Here is a 20,631-nt window from a genome sequence, read left to right as displayed (position 1 = left end):
GTGTTCTTGGAAAGAAGAAAATGATGTGTTGCTGTTCCTTATCTTATTTTAACAAACTTTAAACATCTTTTCAAATTCGTGAGTAGCTTTTGAATACCTAATACTTGAGCAGACTTTAAATACATAATATGTGAGTAGACTTTGTGCAACAAAATAGAAAACTGAGTGGGTTTTGGATTAAATGAATAATTTCTGGAATACAAAGATATTCAAAATAATCTCATGTAAATTGAAAATGTACTCAATTGTAATATCATTTGGAACAAACATATGCCTCTTGACACTTGTACAGTCGTAGGATTCATAAACTGATGAACCACACAGTTTTCCGGAGTCCTTGGGTTGGCCCACACTTTTATCGGCTGCTCACACTCTTCACGGATCCACCACATGTACAGACATACGTACAGGCAGCATACAGCGCCCTTGTATTGGCTACGTCTGCATTCGTGGCTCCACCACGTGCACAGACCCGTATACACATACGTATAGACAGCACTCATCGCCAAATGGCCACAGTCAGCCCTAAACAGCTACCGTCAGCCCGACACATCTTCAGTCAGCTGTAAACAGCCATGAACAGCTTCAGTCAGCTGTAAACAGCCATGAACAACTTCAGTCACCTGTAAACAGCCATGAACAGCTTCAGTCAGCTGTAAACAGCCATGAACAGCTAGAATAAAACCAAACTGGTCATAATGGGTTCTGAAAAAAATCTTTAGATACATGCTAATAAATTAAACTCTTAATAGCAACTTGTAATTCAAAGTTCACAACGTTTCAAATCTGCGTAGTAGTAAATACATCATTACACGATATGACATTAAAACCCGAATAAGCTTCACATATCAAACAAAATACAAATTTAACAATTACCCCTATGGCTGGAGAACACAATGGAGAACGTTCACTCCTTGACAAGATCCAAAACGACCAGTGTCGGTTAGAAATGGAATCTACCTTAAATCCATAGGCGAGTGAGTAATAGTCAGGGTAAAATACCCGTGTATACAGTGCTATTAGTGTCTCTCGCCGTAAGTAATTTTCGACGAGATACATTCTAGTAGAGTCGCTTACCTGGAAAAAACACTTATTCACCCTAGGTAACGTAGTACGCATGTACAACCAAAAATAGTCAAATCGTTCTAAGGGAAAACAAGTTATTTCTTGCCTTATTCAGTGACACTTTGAATAGTTAGTATTTGAGTCGATTTTGAATACCTAATATTTGAGAAGACTTTGAATACCTAATATCTGAGTAGATTCTGAATACGTAATATTTAAGTAAACTTGAATACCTAATGTTTTAGTAGACTTTGAAAACCTAATAACTGAGCAGACTACGAGTAGCTAATACTTGAGTAGACATTGAATACCTATTGAGTATACTTTGAATACCTAACACTTGGACAGATTTTGAGTAACTAATACTTGAATACGCTTTGAATATATATACGTTACAACAGACAGAGACAGATAGTTGTAGATGAAGTTTGTCGGTTGGAAATCCATTGACATGGTCCATACGTACCGAGAACATAGCCCATGGCTTGTTGTATCTATTGCTCTAAAGCAGCGTATCAAAACTCCTTTACTAATGTGACAATACATTACTATGTATTTTTCAGTCATATTGATGAGGGCAGATTTGGAAACTGATAAGAATAAGTGCGCTTTTAACCAATATGTGAATAGACCTTCAGTCATTATGATTCATCATCTGGTAAGGGTTGAAAATAAAGAAGGCGTACTTAGAGTGATATTTTAAACAATGTTTTTCAGCAAGCGAAAGATGCAGTTTTGGAATCCGTTCCTATCATGTTGATGAAGTGATAAAAAGGACTGTACATTACTTGTCAGCTTATATCATGCGTTGGCACAATAGGGTGTAGTATCTTAATGAAGAATATAATCTTGTAAAATGACCAATATAGCGAGTTAAACTGTATGCCATTTACCAATTTATAACATAATTTCTTTTAAAGGCAATTTGCATTTTTGTCTTATTTTCAGATGTAAATTAACACAAACATGCAAACCAGGAATAACCACAAAAAACAGTGGTCTTATGAAAGGGAAATAACCAATAAAGTTCAATCTAATTTTCGAAAAGGGTACGCTCCCGTAGATTGAATATCGTTTGATCAAACGTGGGTGCATGCCTGTTTAAGTAGACCTGGTGGCATATGTTACTGGGGTTTTTTTCCACAGATTTTTACAGATGTTTCCAATGCTTTTAATTCGACATATAGCTCAAAACTTTCGAATGCTTAGTAAAGAAAGGTACAGAAAGTTGATTGCATCAGTGTAGAACAGTCTTTGTATATGTGTCGGCGATGATCTGCATGATGCGAATTTTTTGTAATATAATAACCAAACACGGTTGTATTGAATGTTCCCTGAGTTTTAATATTATTTATAAATATTTTGATTACCAGACTTAGAGATGGATGTAGACATTAAATATTTGGGTTTTCTTCCAGACAGATATAATACTTTTGCAGATGATGTTAATACTTGTGCATTCCATGTGTATAATCTGCAACTTTAGATTAAAATTATGGAGGAATTCTGCGATGAAAGAGACTCCAGTTAGCCATTATAATACAAAAATTATTAGTTGGTTTTCTTAAAGAAGGAGGATTATTCTTAGAAATAATAAGCAGTGGAAACATTTTTACCAACAGTGAGTGGTTGAGGTTTTCTTAAAAATAACGAACAGTTGGGGTTTTGTTGGAAACAATGAGCAGTGTAGAAAAAAGCATTGGATTTTATATATATATATATAAACAATGAGCAGTGGAGGTTTTCTTAGAAACAATGAGTAGTGGAGGTTTCCTTAGGAACAACAAGTATTGGAGTTTTTTATATAGACAATGAGTAGTGGAGATTTTCTTAGAAACAACAAGCATTGGATGTTATTTATATATAAAAAATGAGCAGTGTCGGTTTTCTTAGAAACCATGAGCAGTGTCGGTTTTCTTAGAAACAATGAACAGTGTAGATTTCCTTAGAAACAACAAGCACTAGAGGTATTTTTATATACAAAAAATGAGCAGTTTATGTTTTTATAGAAATAATGAGCAGCACTTGAAATTTTTTATGTACAGAAGCAACGAGCAGTGGATGTTTTCGTAGAAACAAAGAGCAGTGGAGGTTTTCTTACAAACAATTAGCAGTGGAAGTTTTCTTAGAATCAACAATCATTGGAGGTAATTTTATATAGAAACAATGAGCAGTGGAGGTTTTCTTAGAAACAATGAGCAGTGTAGGTTTACTTAGAAACAACAAGTATTGGAGGTTTTTATATAGACAATGAGTAGTGGAGATTTTCTTAGAAACAACAAGCATTGGAGATTATGTATATATAAGAAATGAGCAGTGGAGGTTTTGTTAGAAACCACGAGCAGTGTAGTTTTTTTTAGAAACAATGAACAGTGTAGATTTCCTTAGAAACAACAAACATTAGAGGTATTTTTATATACAAAAAATGAGCAGTTTATGTTTTTTTTTATAGAAATAATGAGCAGCAATGGAATTTTTTATAGATAGAAAAAATGAGCAGTGGAGGTTTTCTTAGAAACAATAATAGGTGTAGGTTTACTTAGAAATAACAAACATTGGAGGTTTCTTTATATACAGAAACAAAGAACATTGGAGGTTTTCTTAGAAACCATGAGCAGTGTCGGTTTTCTTAGAAACAATGAACAGTGTAGATTTCCTTAGAAACAACAAGCATTAGAGGCATTTTCATATACAAAAATGAGCAGTTTATTTTTTATAGAAATAATGAGCAGCACTGGAATTTTTTTATATATAGAAACAATGAGCAGTGGAGGTTTTCTTAGAAACAATAAGAGGTGTAGGTTTACTTAGAAATAGCAAGCACTGGAGGTTTTTTTATATACAGAAACAAAAAACATTGGAGGTTTTCTTAGAAACAATCAGCAGTGTCGGTTTTCTTAGAAACAATGAACAGTGTAGATTCCTAAGAAACAATGAACAGTGTAGATTTCCTTTGAAACAACAAGCATTAGAGGTATTTTTATATACAAACAAATGAGCAGTTTATGTTTTTTTTAGAAATAATGAGCAGCAATAGAATTTTGTTATATATAGAAACAATGAGCAGTGGAGGTTTTTTTAGAAACAATAAGAGGTGTAGGTTTACTTAGAAATAACAAGCATTGGAGGGTTTTTTTATATACAGAAACAAAGAACATTGGAGGTTTTCTTAGAAACCATGAGCAGTGTCGGTTTTCTTAGAAACAATGAACAGTGTAGATTTCCTTAGAAACAACAAGCATTAGAGGTATTTTTATATACAAAAAATGAACAGTTTATGTTTTTATAGAAATAATGAGCAGCACTGGAATTTTTTTTTATATATAGAAACAATGAGCATTGGAGGTTTTCTTAGAAACAATAAGAGGTGTAGGTTTACTTAGAAATAACAAGCATTGGAGGTTTTTTTATATACAGAAACAAAGAATATTGGAGGTTTTCTTAGAAACAACAAGCAGTGGAGGTTTCATAGAAACAATGAACAGTGGAGTTTTTCTTAGAAATAATGAGCAGTGGAGGTTTACTTAGAAACAACACGCATTGGAGGTTGTTATTTATAGAAACAATGAGCAGTGTATGTTTTTTAGAAACAATGAACAGTGTAGATTTCCTTAGAATCAACAAGCATTAGAGATATTTTTATATACAAAAATGAGCAGTTTATGTTTTCTTATAAATAATGAGCAGCACTGGACTTTTTTATATATAGAAACAATGAGCAGTGGAGGTTTTCGAAGAAACAATGAGCAGTGGAGGTTTTCGTAGAAACAATGAGCAGTTTAGGTTTTCTTAGAAACAATACGCAGTGTAGATTTACTTAGAAAAAAAACAAGTATTGGAGGTTTTGTTTGTATGTATGACAAAGAATAATGGAGGTTTTCTTAGAAACAATGAGCAGTGTAGGTTTCCTTAGAAACAACAAGCATTGGAAGTTTCTTATATAGAAACAATGAGCAGTGGATGGTTTCATAGAAACAACACGCATTGGAGGTTGTTATTTATAGAAACAATGAGCAGTGGAGGTTTTCTTAGAAACAATGAGCAGTGTAGCTTATCTTAAAAACAATATGCAGTGAAGGTTTCCTTAGAAACAACAAGTATTGGAGCTTTTTATATAGAAACAATGAGCAGTGGATGCTTTCTTAGAAACAATGAGCAGTGGAGGTTTTCTTAGAAACAATGAACTATAGAATAGTGAAAGTGTTTTTGTAAACAACGAAAAGTGGCACGTTCGAAATCAGAAGGTTGAAACTGTGTCAGCGTATAAATAAAAGGGACTTCCTTTGTACTCCAAAATCATCTACACTGAGCAAAACGTATGACATCACACGCAAGAAAAACAAAAATAATCGGGATTTATAACAATGAAAGTAAAATTAGACCTCTGTCATTTTTTACCCTTTTACATTATTCGAATCTATGATCGCTTCTTTGTAATGGTATGAGGCAGAATTGCGTGGATATACTATAACCACATATATATTCATGTATTATCACACATTAGGGGTAGATGTAAGTTTTAACTATGAATATCATACATAAGTAACAGATTATGAAAGATTGACTAGTATCTTTTTTCAGTAAAATTTGGTTGGCTCGGAAAAGGGTCGTTTTGTTTGTTTTCCTTTCAGTCATCCCTCTTCATCAATAGCCGCACTTTACGGGACTGATTGCACACGCAGCACATGGTGGTCATCCACTCCTTGCTTTTTCTATTGAATGGAGACAGATTGCCCAAATTTAAGCGCCTTTGCTTCTAACTCCCACTTCTCAACTTGAGTGACTACGGGTTTCTCAGGATGCTGATATATGGCCCGTTCGATAGCCCAGTCTTCTATCTGAACCCTCTCGATTCGTGGCCTGTTAGATAGCCCAGACTTCTATCTGAACCCTCTCGATCTATGGCCTGTTACATAGCCCAGTCTTTTACCTGAGCCTTCTCGATATATGGCCCGGTGGATAGCACAGTCTTCTGTCTGAGCCCTCTCGATCTATGGCCCGTTAGATAGCCAAGTCTTGGGGCCCCGAGTGGCCGAATGGTCTAAAGCAGTGGTTCCCAAGCTTTTCATGTAGAGGGCCATATCTACTATTTTCGGTAACTAAGCGGGCCACAACGTTATAAAATTATACATTTTTATCAATGTTTATAAAATTATAAAAATCGTGTAATATCATTCTTAAATATATTAACTTTCAGCAACCAAATTCTACAACTTTAAAAGCAGTCAGTGTCAGTCCTGCACTACAGTCATTTTCGGTTTTAAATCAAATGCGCAGATTAAACAAACCGGTTTACCACTACGACTAGGCACAAACATAAATTTCTCTGTCCAATCTGTGTTGAATTCACGACAAGCAACGTCCTCACGTTTTCGCTTATTAGCATTGTTTGATTCTGCGTTATCCACGTTCATGCTTATCGGCTTTAACGGTATATTTTTATTTGAAAAATCTAATTTCAACACGAAACTGCAGACTACTAAACAGTTGTAACAGATGACATCATGGCGTCTTGCGCACTCTGATTGGTCGACAAGGCTGGGAAAAGGGTATTTCCAAACGTTTCGTTCGCTAACTCAACGGGCGCATTCGATAATTATATCCGAGCACAACAACCACGCGCAGAGTGAATTATCGAACGCCGACGGAGCTCCGAGTGCTCAACCAAAATGACATACTTCTTAGAAATAACATTCTAGACTCTAGAATACTATAGATTGCGCATTATTGCAACTTTCGCCTAGTTATTATTTATTTATTTGAACGTCAATCAAATTTTGAAATTATTAAAATACATTATAGTAAATATAGAGGCCCCGCGGGCCACTTTCTGAGAGCTGACGGGCCACAATTGCCCGCGGGCCGTGGTTTGGGAACCTCTGGTCTAAAGCGCTCTCCGTTACGGACCACTGCCATCTCACCTCTGTCTGCGTGGGTTTGAGTCTCGGAATCGGCTATCGTGGGTATGTGAGAAAGCTTGCCAGTAGCTTCTCGTGGGTCGGTGGTTATTTCCCGGGTATTCAAGGTTCTTCCTCCACCACTAATACTGGCCGCCATATATAGCCTATCGTGTGCTGAAAAATGGCGTTGAACCTTACAACAACAATAGCCCAGTCTTCTATCTGATCCCTCTCGATCTATGGCATGTTAGATAACCCAGTCTTCTATCTGATCCCTCTCGATCTATGGCCTGTTTGATAGCCCAGTCTTCTTTTATGTGAGCCCTCTCCCACTGTTGGGATCTTCAGCGCTGCTGTTGATGTTGCTTCTGTTTCGTCTTTCCTCCTCCAATACAATTGAGAAACAAGTGTCAGACCTGAACATGTTTCCACGGTTACCAACTCTTTTTACTAAGACCAGACTTTGGAATGATCTAGTACGTAGCCATTTTGATACTGATGAACATTGCTTTTTGTGCTAATAGATAGCCATAATGTTCACAAAACTACCTAGCGTTTTGTCATCAAGTCTGAGCAATGACTTTAAAATCAAGTCAGAATATGTTGTAATGAGAATCCAAGAACTTTAATTGACAAGTAACTGTTATTCAGAGTTATCTAATCTTCAGTTTGACCTTTCATGGCATGGTCAGATACTTATTCTACCCACTGGCATTCTACCATCGTCATCATCGTAGGTAGCATGGCAAACAGCTTGAGTTCTGACCTGGAACATTTGTAAGAATCTCAGTGAAACGTTTACTTTTAGTAACCATAAGCGAGCAAATTTATGACTGTTGTTCTTTTTGTATTCTTTGCCGGTCATTTATTTGAGGTCAGAACAGTTTTTGGTTCTCGTTCGACCCTGTCGTTGCTGTGGAGTGGAATAAATGTCTTCGATGGAAGTGTGAATTGAATATATAAGTGTGTCTATGGCGATCAAGTTCTTTTCCTGTCTGAAAGAACACATGCTGGTAGCTGAGCACGTATTGGAGAAATTCTTTTTCCCTCGTTAAGGCTGCATCTTCTAATCCTCTAGGGACTATTATATCTTTCTCAATATTTGAATGTTTTGCAGTTCCTTGACTCTGAATCTATATTTTAGCGCTTATTTCTTTTTTTATTATTATCAACTATCAACCATGAAATCGTTACTGTATGATATATATTTCTCACGAGTACTTGGTATGAGTGCTTCATTTTCATGTAAATCATTTTTTTTTTGAAGTTTTCAAAAACAAATTACTGTCATAACCAGACTTCTTTAACCGAATAAACAATGGGTCACGGGGGGGGGGGGGGGATTGGGGTGTATGTGGGGGCGGGGTAGAATTTGTATTTCCTACTAATGTTTGCAAATTCATACATCTAAATTTTCACCTTGTTAGAAGGTATATAAATACTTATATTTGTATTTGTTTTGGTACTGTTTGTAGATTATTAAAGCAATCATGTAGATTTATTTCATTGTTGGCAGGTTAATAATCCAGAGTACTTTAAAATATGGACCTTGTGCACAGTCTATTAAATATCTAAGCCACAAGTGTAGTATTTATTTCAGTACGATGTCAAATTACTTACAAAAGGTCATGTTTATTTTAGAATCCGTTTAGTATGCATAAAGTAAATAGTAAAGAGAACCATTAAAATGTAATGAAAACTTTATTACCAATAACTACATCAGAACAAAAGCAATTTTTTCAGTCTTTCTAACACTATTTATTCCGTGAAATAATGGGTTGCTACAGGTCGAAGTAGTTAATCAGTTCCTATTAACCAGCATCCTTATCGCCCAACAGTACGGAGAGAAGCCAAGATCAAGTGATAGCAGACGACGCAGCATTTACTTATATCTAGTTATATATGAGTGGCGAAATAACTTAATGATTTTCAAAATTGCCTTCACCAGTTATTGTCAAACGAAATTCATCCTTGATTTAAATGTTATGCTGTACCTATAAGGGTCTTGCAACACACACACACACACACACACACACACACACACACACACACACACACATATATATTCTCACATAACTGATAGAGCAAAAAGATATAACTTATTTTCGAAAAGACATATCTCCATTCCTAGTCTTTAGCTGATATTTCCAGTAGTATATACGGTTATTACACTGGCAAGAACATTCCAGATCCAAGAGATTTGAGGACGAAGTTACTCGAATGTTGGCCAAAGAAGATTAAATTAAAATTGTTCTGAGATTTGATTTAGAGAGGAAATAACAAGCACTGCAGCTGATACAACCGTGTCAAATAAGGAGTACGACAAGAATTTGTATCACTCTTGATTCTCTGGAGTTAACGTTTACCCTTTGGTGCTGCCATCAGATAATGTAATCAAGTATCCCGTCGCTGATCCACTGTATAGAACCTAACGGAGGTCATACATATATCTTGCATTGCTTTGGGTTTTCAAGTTATAAAGTAGTCTGTTCTTTATAGTACATCAAGACTGCAAACATGGGGATCTTTGCTAAAGAATAATATGTAAATCATTTTCCTAATGGATTTGTTTTGACAGTGACATGCCCAAAAACATGCGAAGTTTAATTGTTAGTTTGTTTTTGCGAGGTATTTCCTATGATAGATGGAATTTACCTTCACGCAGCATTTTTTAATCTTCCAGTCTTGATGCTTCCGATATTGTTTAGAATCATAAAGAAAAAGCACTTTACATGTTTCGTCAATAGTGTTACGACAAAATAGATCTTAATATAAGTAACAGAAAGAAAGTGAAACCAACATGTTAAGTAAAATAAAAAATCAATTTATTTCTCTACAATAGAAAGTGAAAATTCAAAAGGCTTACGGTATTGTGATTTAAGTAATCCTAAATGGCCTATTACAATTTAAAATATAAAATGTTCTAAATACGGTCCACTAGGCTTCGGTGTTCCAATAAAACAATAGAGCCTAACACGTCTTTGAGTGCGTTCACGAAAATTCAAATCAGCGTGTATAAATCCAAAATTCAATGAGAACTTTTGCAATTCCAATGAACATTTTAAACAAATACTACATCTAGAATTGCATATGATGTCAGCAACACAACTACAAACTTTGATCATGGATTACCACAGACTGCTCTAGAATAGGAAATAATTATGTGTTTTTCATATCCCTATTTATACATATTTTTAGTGGACTTTGATGCGAATGGTTCCAACAGAAAATTCTAATCTAGCTGTAAACAAGACTGGGACTATAATGTTCCGAACTCAAATGATATTTAAACATTATATTTACAAGTTAGCTATAAATATTCTGTTTACATTATCTAAAGTACAACTTACAATCATGGACAAAAGTTAAGCACACAATTAAATGTACTTAAAATAAGTTCGTATATATAGGACATGTATGCTTAGATTACATACTATTTATTCCAGGATAATCTTGTAATAACAACGAAACGCACTCATCTTATTTTATTAAAAGTTTATATTAAGATGAAATTAAATGACTATATATATATATATATATATATATATATATATATATATATATATATATATATATATATATATATATATATATATATATTCTTCCTTAAGAAAATTATAATTTGAGTAAAAATGAAGACGTGTAATTTAATGACAAATGATAATTCTTCCAATCTCATGTAAATAACATTTGTTTAACGCTTGAGTACTGAAGAATATAACAAATGTAATTGTTTTCTATTATGCAAAATAACGTTTCTTTCAGTAGCTCCTTCAGAATTGAATCAATTAAAAGCTAAAAAAAAAGCCTTTGCATCTTTAATATCAGGAGGGCTGTAGATTTCTGAAATGTTTATTTTGCAAATTATAAGGAATACACTAGAAACCATTATGTCATTTCTGTAAAACATCTGAGCCAATTTTACAAGGGCAGCTTTTTGTTATTTAAGATGCATATATTGAATGTTCGTTAGATCATTGATTACTGAGCTAAACTGAAATTACAATAAATGAATATATTGATTTTCACCTGATAGTTCTTGTGACCAAATGTCTTCTTGAAGCTGTACCCGAACACCAGCCGAATTTATTCAGGTATTTTCGAGTACTTTACCACCTAAGATCAACATCTGATGGAAACCTACACTCTCCAAGAATAGCGAAATTTACGAAGAACTTCTAATACTCTGATAGAGAACAGTTCTAAGATGCCGATTGTTCTAGAGCTTCTTTGTCTTCCATTCTGGTAAAGCTCTAAGCTATCATATTTCTCCAAAACTCGAAATCGACACATACACACACATACATACAATGTTGTTTAAAAGAATCGAGAATTTCATTTTTGATTGAGACGACCTGTTCATGATATTGAAATATGTGATCTTGCTTGCCGATTTGTTTCAAAATAGTGGAATGTCTAGGGCATGCTTACCGACCTTTGTTAAGAATATTAGAATTTCTAGGGCCTTACTAATCGGACAGACTAGGGCGTTGTTCGCCGATATACGATAAAATATTGGACTGTCTATGGACTTGTTGCATTTTTGATTTTAAAAGTATTGTAATATATAGTGCCTTGCGTACCGACTTATTTTGAAAATATTGTGATGTCATAGGTCCTGATCACTGATTTATATTTTAAAAAAATATTAAGAATAATTAATCCGAATTTGTTATGCTTTTATGAATTGCCACGTGTCGAAATGTATTCGTCATACACTATCTTGTACACATGTTACATGCATTATTGCAAGCGCGATAGTTTCTCATCTATTGTATTGTTTTGTATTTTTGTATTTGTATTTTTTAATTTTTGTTTTATTTATTTTTTTTAATTTTGTTTTTGTGTGGTCATTGGCGTTCATTAGTTTTAACGTGATTAGATAAACACATCTATCAGGGAATAGATCATGATCGGGGTGTTTTTGCAGAAATACATTAAATTAGAAAATGATTTTTATTCTTTCAGATGTAATTTCTTCCCGAACATTGCCTGTACTTTCTAATTCGAGAAAAAAGTTACGAGTTCTAAAATATGTCAGATGATTCCTTAGTTGTGCCTAGATTTTGTTTGTTTTATCCACAAAATTAAATATACGAATATTTGTTTGTCTTCAGTAAAAGTGAACACTTTTAAGGTTATGAAAATGAGGCCCTCTCCATATTTAATAATATAATTTTTAATTCCTGAAACAAAGACCGCCGTTAAGCAAGATCTTGGAGGAACTATGAAATTTAAATGTGTTGATACCAGTGCTGAGTCCATAATTACCCCCCAAAATAATAATAATAATAATAATAATAATAATAATAATAATAATAATGGTCATTGCTGATTTGAAAATTTCACAAATGACTTCCGTCTAAGATTACTGTCAATGCCGAAATGCAATATGGGTTCCTCTGACCCATCACTGAAACCTACCTGATGTTACAGGTCATGAAGTTTTATTAGCGTTTTGTACATTTAATTTTTAATCACGTTCTATACACGTCTTTTACGATTACGATACCTGACTATTTCAGACTGGCACTATAAAAGATGCTACTGTGTCTGTTCAACTAAAGACGTTTTTATGTCATCTTAAGTCCCTATTGTCAACAGCTTTATAAAGCTAGAATTGGAAAATGTGTGATTCCTTTCTAAACTTTGGAGTTATCAATCCCCTCCATTACTAGGCATTGTGTGCTCTCGTTAGTGTCTGAAACGATAAATGTGTAACGATCGAAACGAAGAGAATTGAGATTATAATCCTAATGTTATTCTATAACGACTTAAACCCCGTGAATTACTTTGAGTGACTGGATACATCCAACTGATTTATATAAGGGACATGTGTGATTTGACATGGAAAATGCGTTTCCGTTATGGAAAGCGTAGCTAACCATACGTGGAACCTACGTTCCACTTATCTGGGATACGTCTATTGAATGAACATTTTTAAAAGACGACTGAAAAGATTTTAACTTTAAGGCAGCATATGGATACTTACGTATCGCAGAAAAGTGTCCTTCTATGACATGTGAGAGTGGATTTACAAGAAAACCCGTTATAACTACAACATATTATGCCTCTAATCCGCAGTGAAAGACCCAGTCACTAACTTAATCTTGTACTTAACTTTCGAATTTTTGTCATATGACAGAAAGCTGTGAATACGAGAGTTCAAGCTGTTTATAACACATAAAAAACAGCAAAACAAAAGAAATAAAAAAAAATAATGGCAAAATGCAATAGGTATGACAAGATAAATCGTATAAATGTCCCGTTCCAGAGTTACTGGATGCTGAGAGCAAGTATATTTCATCTACTGTTCCACTGAAATCCACCAACATTCAAATTCGGGTGCAAATATAGATAGGTTACCATTTTCACCTGCTAGAAACAAATTAAAGATGTATGTATACGACATTTAATAAATTGTGTACCTGGAGGTGCAGGTGCAGCTTTATGGAATCACAACATAGGTGTAAATAATTCATACAGACTGATTTTAAATCAGGAATAGATTATGTTTTATTACTTAAATCCTAATTAACAAAAATTGTATGTCGACATGTTATTTACAACTTTCATTCATGGACAAAACCTAAGCACATAATATAGATATATTGTTACGTGTTTAGATTCTAATAAACAGCAACACAATAACAGTGAAATCTACAAGCCTTTTTAAAATTTAACAAATGATATATTTCCCTGGACAAATTCTGTAAAAATAAAAAAGGAGAACTTACGGTTTCAAGAATGAAATCCAAAAATAATCCAAGAATAATCCTCGAATTAAATTGCAAAAGTCTTAGTAATAAATGTTCTAATAATTTCAAGTTCGAATCCTGATGGAAAATCCAAGATGGATGACGATGACGTATGCTGTAGTCAATACAATGCTTATCTACAGTTCCTTGTAGTAATACAAATAATGACACTCCGGCGTTGGAAATCCACATTAAATTTGTAAGCAATGTCTTTCCGAAATTTCTATATGAGCACTCCTCAGAATATTTTCAGAGAAAAAAGAATTAATCCTTTTGAAATCAAACTGATCTGAAGAAAATTATAACTCAGAATCTGGCTACAACAAAATAACTTGACATCAGTGTAAAATGTCCAAAACTGAGAAATTTCCTCTACGCATTTCTATTAAAACTAGCAAATGCACGGTAATGGGAAAAAAAACCGGAATTGCGAAATCGAAAAAAAAAAAGGGGTGGGGGGGTCACGTGGTCGTGTTTATGTTACGTACGTCAAAAAATGATCCTGACAAAAAACCAATTATTTTAAAATAAAATAGAACTTGTTTACGAAGGTTGCTACACATTCTGAAAAAAGGTCAGGATTTAGAGCAACATTTGTTGTTTACAAAAATATAGATTGAGGTCAACCTATTTTCTGGAAAAATATCATCTCCAATGAATAAATTTACATTATAATAGCATGTAATAGAATAAATAAATATCATGGAGTTTTGTGTAACTGATTAAAAAAAACTTTTTATTTCTAATTGCGATGAAAGCTTACTTGACTCTATGGTTCTTAAACACTATCACTACAAACAATAGGTCAGTTCTATGTGATTCAGTCTGGGTGTACTCACAGAGGTCCGTATTGTTTGTACCAGCTTCATGTTGAAACCCATTCATATCCTAACGACGAGATACTTTGCAATAAAATGGTTTAGAACAATGGCACAAATTTAAGCCAAGCCCAAACTTTTCGATTTCTTCTTATACAAACGTTGCAGTTGCTCATCGTAGAATCTAACTTAAGATTCATCAAGCAGAAGTAAACAATCTTTACATCGGTACTTTGTAGACATATTAGCCATATAACATAACGAGATTTGTTTTTCAAAAATCAATCAAATGAAGGATCAACAGTTTAAATTCCTAAAAAAGTGATTTTGAATTTTATATCGCAAAATTAGCCGACGATATTACAGCGAGCGAACGCTACATCTTTTAATTTATATTGCCATATATACTATCTTTCTTGAACATTTGATGTTATTTTGTTATGCATTTTTGATTGATTTTCATAACTTGTTATTATTCTGTTATGATTTCATGGTTATTCCCTGAATGAAGGGTCACTCAGTATCAATGTGCAAATATATATCTTTTCTAATTGTTTGATGTTTATCCACTTACGACCAAATTTCATGTAATTAAGAGCAACCGATGCCAGCATAAGCATTATCTTTAATTAAATCTTTGCATTTAAAGTCCAAGTCAAGGTCATAAAAACCAAGGTTGACAAAAAGCAATCAAATTATCCGGGCAACTGATAGTGCGATAAAGCAATCACTTGCTGGGACTCGTTATTGTTTGCGAATGTAGTTCAGTTTAATTAATGTGAGAGTTCGAACTTTCTGATCGGTTTGAAGATCCATAACCCTAAAACCAATCATAGAATGGAATGTAACCAAACCTCGGGAATCGTAGTATTGTCCCACATGGTATACTTTGGTCTCTATGATAATTCCTATATTCACACAATGCAACTTATGGTCGCACATGCTGTTTTTATTCGGCTCTAAGTATGCATCGGAAAGATTTTAGTTGGATTATGCCCATTGACTCTTCAAGAAAAGAAAATATCTGATAAAATTATAACACAGGATATTCGTCAACAGTGGAAACGTACAGAGAATTCAGCATCCGACATGATTCGTCATACAAAAGGAAGTAAATATTATGCATATTTGTTTTTGGCATATGACGAAAGGGAGATAGATAAAGTATGTTTGCAGCACTTGTTTCTGGGTTGAATAACCATGATGTTTCATTACTGGGTTGCTCTGCTCTAACACGTTACAAATTCTCCAAGCTTCCTCAATCATCGGTACTGTATTATATTTAAATTATATTTATAAGATGTGTACATGAAAGTATGAGACACGGATGTATTTTATGCCTCTATAATTGGTGTCAACAGTGCAGATTGGTGGAATTGTTCGTTATTACTCCGCTGACATTTTTCAAATATTTCCATCCATCTGCAACATTATGATACTCTATAGAAACGGTGAGGTGCTATCGAAACTACCTTAAAGTCTAATTTATTAAGAAATTCTAAAAATACTCTATTGAATTTATTCATGTTTGTTCATATCTTTACGACAAAATACCAACAAAAAACCCCCCAACAAAAACAAACCAAAACAAAACTAAAGTTTAATAATTAAAATACATAAACTTCAGTTTCTTATTTGAGCTTTTCTCTCTCTCTCTCTCTCTCTCTCTCTCTCTCTCTCTCTCTCTCTCTCTGAGAGACCTTTTCAGCTTGCTTTTATTTTCCTCCGACTATTAAGTTTACAAAAGTATTCAGTATAACCGCTATAATAAATGGCGAACTTAATGCTTTTCGGATCTAGTTGGCTTTATCAGTGACAAGACCAGTGTTGGAAGGCTGTTGTATATACTTTGAGAGGTTTTGAGAACGATTTATTGCCATGCATACACAACACTTTTTTTAAAAATAAAATACCACATTTATTTGGCTGTCTGCTGTAATTACATGATGAAGTCCTTCTAGACAACTAATTAGTTTTGCCTTTGACCGAGGTCTATCTAGATCATGCCTGAACTCGTGTAACAATCAAACATTTATTCCTACGATACAAGGTACCGAAAATTTCGTCTTGAGCAATCTCTCACCACAAATGAATAAATCGTCTGACAAATTACAACCGTTTCACACAATAAGAGACTGACACCGATATACTTCTTCATCTCTGCTAATAGATTGTCATACTCCGGAATTTGTATTCATTACGTTGCAAATCAGCCGAGACTGGCAATTTTGATTGAGCTAATAAATAAATTACTAATTCATCGAAACTTTGCATCACTCTTGGATGTCATCCAGCGGAGAGAACAGCACACCTACTTTACGAATAGCTTGATGAAATCCAGCTGATGTTGGCTCCCCACTGGAGCCGAACGAATTGTTCGAAGTAGTAATATTGGTTGCCGCTGCGAAGCGCTTGCGGTCTTAGTCAATATTGTTCAATGTCAGCTCACTTGGTTTCTTATAAAGTATACAAACATGCCCGAACTTTGCTGCACAGTTTGATGGCATATATGCGGCAAATCCGGTGCAGTTAACGAGTCAGAGAGGAGCCTCTATATTTGTGAATTTGACTCAAGTATATTCGCTAAAAATGGATTGTGAATATTAGGATAACGCTCTATTACTTTAAAGTTTACACACAATTAGCTGCATTTACATCAACATGGGTCCAAGATCTATTTTCTGTCGCGTAGTACTCATTTTATTTCACTTATCGATGTTTTTCTTTAAGGAATGTTGTTTCCAGTCTATGCCTTTCCAAAAGATGGGAAAGACTGTTAATACAATCTACGGTACTTTGAGGGGTCTCAGGAGAGAGTTTCCTGCTAATTATTCTCTCCTTCCCATAGAGGCGTATTTTGGACTTCAATATGGACTACTTAAAGGAGCCACATTACGATTCATGCCACCAAAGAATCCGATTGAAAAATTTGACTTTATCAGAAAGTTTGTAAAATATGAGCCCGTGTGCCCCCAGAGAAAGATTCCTACTGAGAAAGAATTATCTCAAGTATTTTCACATCTGAATTTATCACAGTTAAGAAGGATCATGGAGTACACGAAATATCAAACGGAGGAGTGTCTAAGGTTAAATCTGTTTGTTCCCGTTCGAGGTAAGAATGACACTTTTCTGTTAGTACTATGTTGCACACATATGAGCCTGAAAATATTTTCTTCGGAAACTTTATTTCGCAGTTCACTGAACTTTAATTGGCTTAGATGTCGTGTTTAATAATTTTAAAAAATATGTATAACTAGCATTTCTCAACCAAATTATGTGCTGAGCCGAAAGAAAGACGAAAGAAAGGTACTTTACTTTAATCAGTTTATGGGGATCGTTTATTACAATGTATCGATATTATTTACATCAATAATTTATATTTTAGCATGATAATGTTGATATTTGTACGCCCTAACCAAGGAAATTTACAAATATGTGTCTGCAACATTTAACTATGGGAAAGCACTTCATGCGTGTATGGAAAACGATCAACACCGCCATGTATATTGTTAATTTATTATTTTTAGCATGAAGGATTTCGTTAGCAACGAAGAGAATCAATTACCTTTCACAAAAATTGAAAGCTCTTGACGTCAAGATAAACCTTGTCAATTAATTACAGCTGCTTTTATACTTGTCACAAAACACAGCAGCATCAAATTCCAGTAAATGCTTTACATATATACACCAAAACTTGCGCTGTCCTCTTTTCACACTTTTTACTACATAATATGTTGTTTTTACTGATTATTATATTTATTTTTATGCATTGCTGATCATCTCCCTCAGGGTAGAAATAGTAGTACGTTCTGTTCGGTATGTATGTATGTATGTATGTACGTACGTACGTATGTATGTTATGTATGTATGTATGTATGTATGTATGTATGTATCTATGATAGAAGGATGAATGGATGAATGAGTGTAGCATGATCGGTACATCAGCACAGCCTTATCTATATAGCGTTGATGAAAGGTTAATCAGTTAAATGGTATAGGAAAACAAATTGCAGAATTTCCTTAGGAAGATAATCCCTTCCAAATCAAAGTAAACATAATCCTCAAAAGTACAAGATGCAATATTAGGTCATATAACATGAACTCAAATGTATTAAAATGGTTTAAATTTTAAAATCAAACATATGTGAATGATTACGCAGTGTACATATACGTTATATGCTTCCGCGTGAGTTTGAGAATGGCACAATGTATATGAGGATTATATAAATCGACATTAGTGTGGTAAACATTCGTAACTTTCCGAACAGTGACACATTTTAGGTGAAAACGGAACTCTGGGGTGTTTAAAAAGTTGCTGAATTTTATTTTTGTTCAAGAGTAAAACCCGAGAGAATGCGGAGAGGGCTACAAAACTAACCCATTGTACAGTTATTTAGATTAAGGTAAGTCTGTGGTTGAAATCACTTCTAGCGTATGCTTTTACGTTCCTAACATCTCACATTTGTGCCAAGTTTACTGAATGTGTAAAAAGTGACCCAGGATCAGCCAGTAAAATACAAACTCCATCCTTGTTCAAATAATAAAGACAATCATGTTTGTTAAATTATATTTAGACGTTGCCCGGATTTTGCAATGGATGCAGGCGGGACATCGTTGGGGAAAATTAGATACATTTACGCTATCTTTTTCCCGAGAGAAATAAGTTTGTCTATGCAATAAACATTCCAATTCAATCTGTGAAGGTTATTTAATCAAACGCTCTTTGATTGTTCATAGAAAGAAAATAATTTCCATTACACTATCATTTTATTGTGTATTATCTTTTATATTGTTTATCTCGTCATATTTTAGTATTGCTTTCATAGCAATTGTTTCAATAATATCTATAATAACATAACACTTGAACGTCATTATATGATGTATGTATATGAAGTGAATTAGGATTTTTAAAAACTCTCATAACTTTGCTTCATCCATTGAACACATTTTGCTGTTTTAAGCATAATGTTAACATATATTAAAGGCATATCGAAGGTACATTTATTACGATTCTGTTTTCTTGGAAAAAAGTAATAAAAAAGAACGAGAAGCAGCAACATTTGTAAAGGTCAACAAATAATTTATTTCCCTAAAATGCAAAGTGAAAATGTAAAAAAGAGAACTCTGGTATTGGGAATTAAATCTCAAATAATCATGGAATATCTGACTCAAGTCCTATTTATTGAATATCTGAACAAACTTTAGTGGAAATCCAAATTAAATTAAACGATGGAAGTGATGGTGTGCTTTTCGTGACCCATGTAGTAATATGTTAACTGTGTTTTCTTTGGATCACAATAATGCGCGTGTGTGTGTCTTTGTGTGTGTGTGTGTGATTAGGATTTTTAACGTAGCTTTAACAATTTTTAAGTCATATCGCTACGATGTCTGCAGTGTGGCAGTTTATAGTGACGCCCAGCACTGTGACATCATGCCGCATACATGTAGCATGATGTCCCACCCGGTCACATTATCCTGACACCAGGCCGACCAGTCCTAACACTAACCTCTTAATGCTGAGCGCCAAGCCAGGCAGCTGTTAGTACCATTTTTGTAAGTCTTTGGCATGACTCGGCCGGGGATCGAACCTACAACCTCCCGCTTCCGAGACGGACGCTCAAACCACTTGGCCACCGGATCGGTCACAATAATGCAATCGAAAAATAGGTATTTATTTGACATTTCAGCATAAATATGAGTCTCTATTTTCAAGAATGTTAATTTTGATGAGCATTTATATTTCCAGTGAATAAATAATTTGAATAAATAAAATTCCAGCTCAAATGAACTACTGGACACAAAAATAATACAAGTGATTCTTCACAGATCTTCAAGCACGAATAAATAGTTTAGAAAGACGAGATCATATTGTTTTCTACTAGGCCTCGTATCACAATTAACATTTTCTGTTACAAAAAAAAACCTCTTACATATGAAAACAATATCTTTCTATAAGGCTCCAGGTGTTCACAAGACAAAATCGTAGTTATAATTAGAAGTCTGTTTTTAAAATCATTATATAAAATATAGTAAACAAGGGGTTGACCATTTTCAAACGTTTTATACTCAGCTTGTGATAAACATGTTGTT

At 34.1% G+C, this 20,631-nt stretch overlaps 1 protein-coding gene across 2 annotated transcripts in view; it reads left to right on the top strand.

The window, feature by feature from the left end:
* Window positions 1–20,631, top strand: part of LOC149799929 (neuroligin-4, X-linked-like) — a 391,654-nt gene that overhangs the window by 51,061 nt on the left and 319,962 nt on the right. Inside the window, exon 1 of one of the 2 annotated variants that reach the window (XM_089959387.1) lies at window positions 17,031–17,653. The exons of the other annotated variant lie outside the window; for it this stretch is intronic. Coding sequence (XP_089815513.1) covers window positions 17,203–17,653 — 451 coding nt within the window. The 5' untranslated portion in view covers window positions 17,031–17,202. Of the gene's footprint in view, window positions 1–17,030; window positions 17,654–20,631 lie in introns of those variants that run through there. 2 annotated transcript variants of the gene reach the window in all.

This window comes from Sinohyriopsis cumingii, chromosome 5, assembly GCF_028554795.1.
Source record: "Sinohyriopsis cumingii isolate HCF-2022 chromosome 5, ASM2855479v2, whole genome shotgun sequence".
Taxonomy (NCBI): Eukaryota; Metazoa; Mollusca; class Bivalvia; order Unionida; family Unionidae; genus Sinohyriopsis; species Sinohyriopsis cumingii.
The sequence above is the reverse complement of the archived record's forward strand: the minus strand, read 5'-3'. Positions and strand labels throughout refer to the sequence as shown.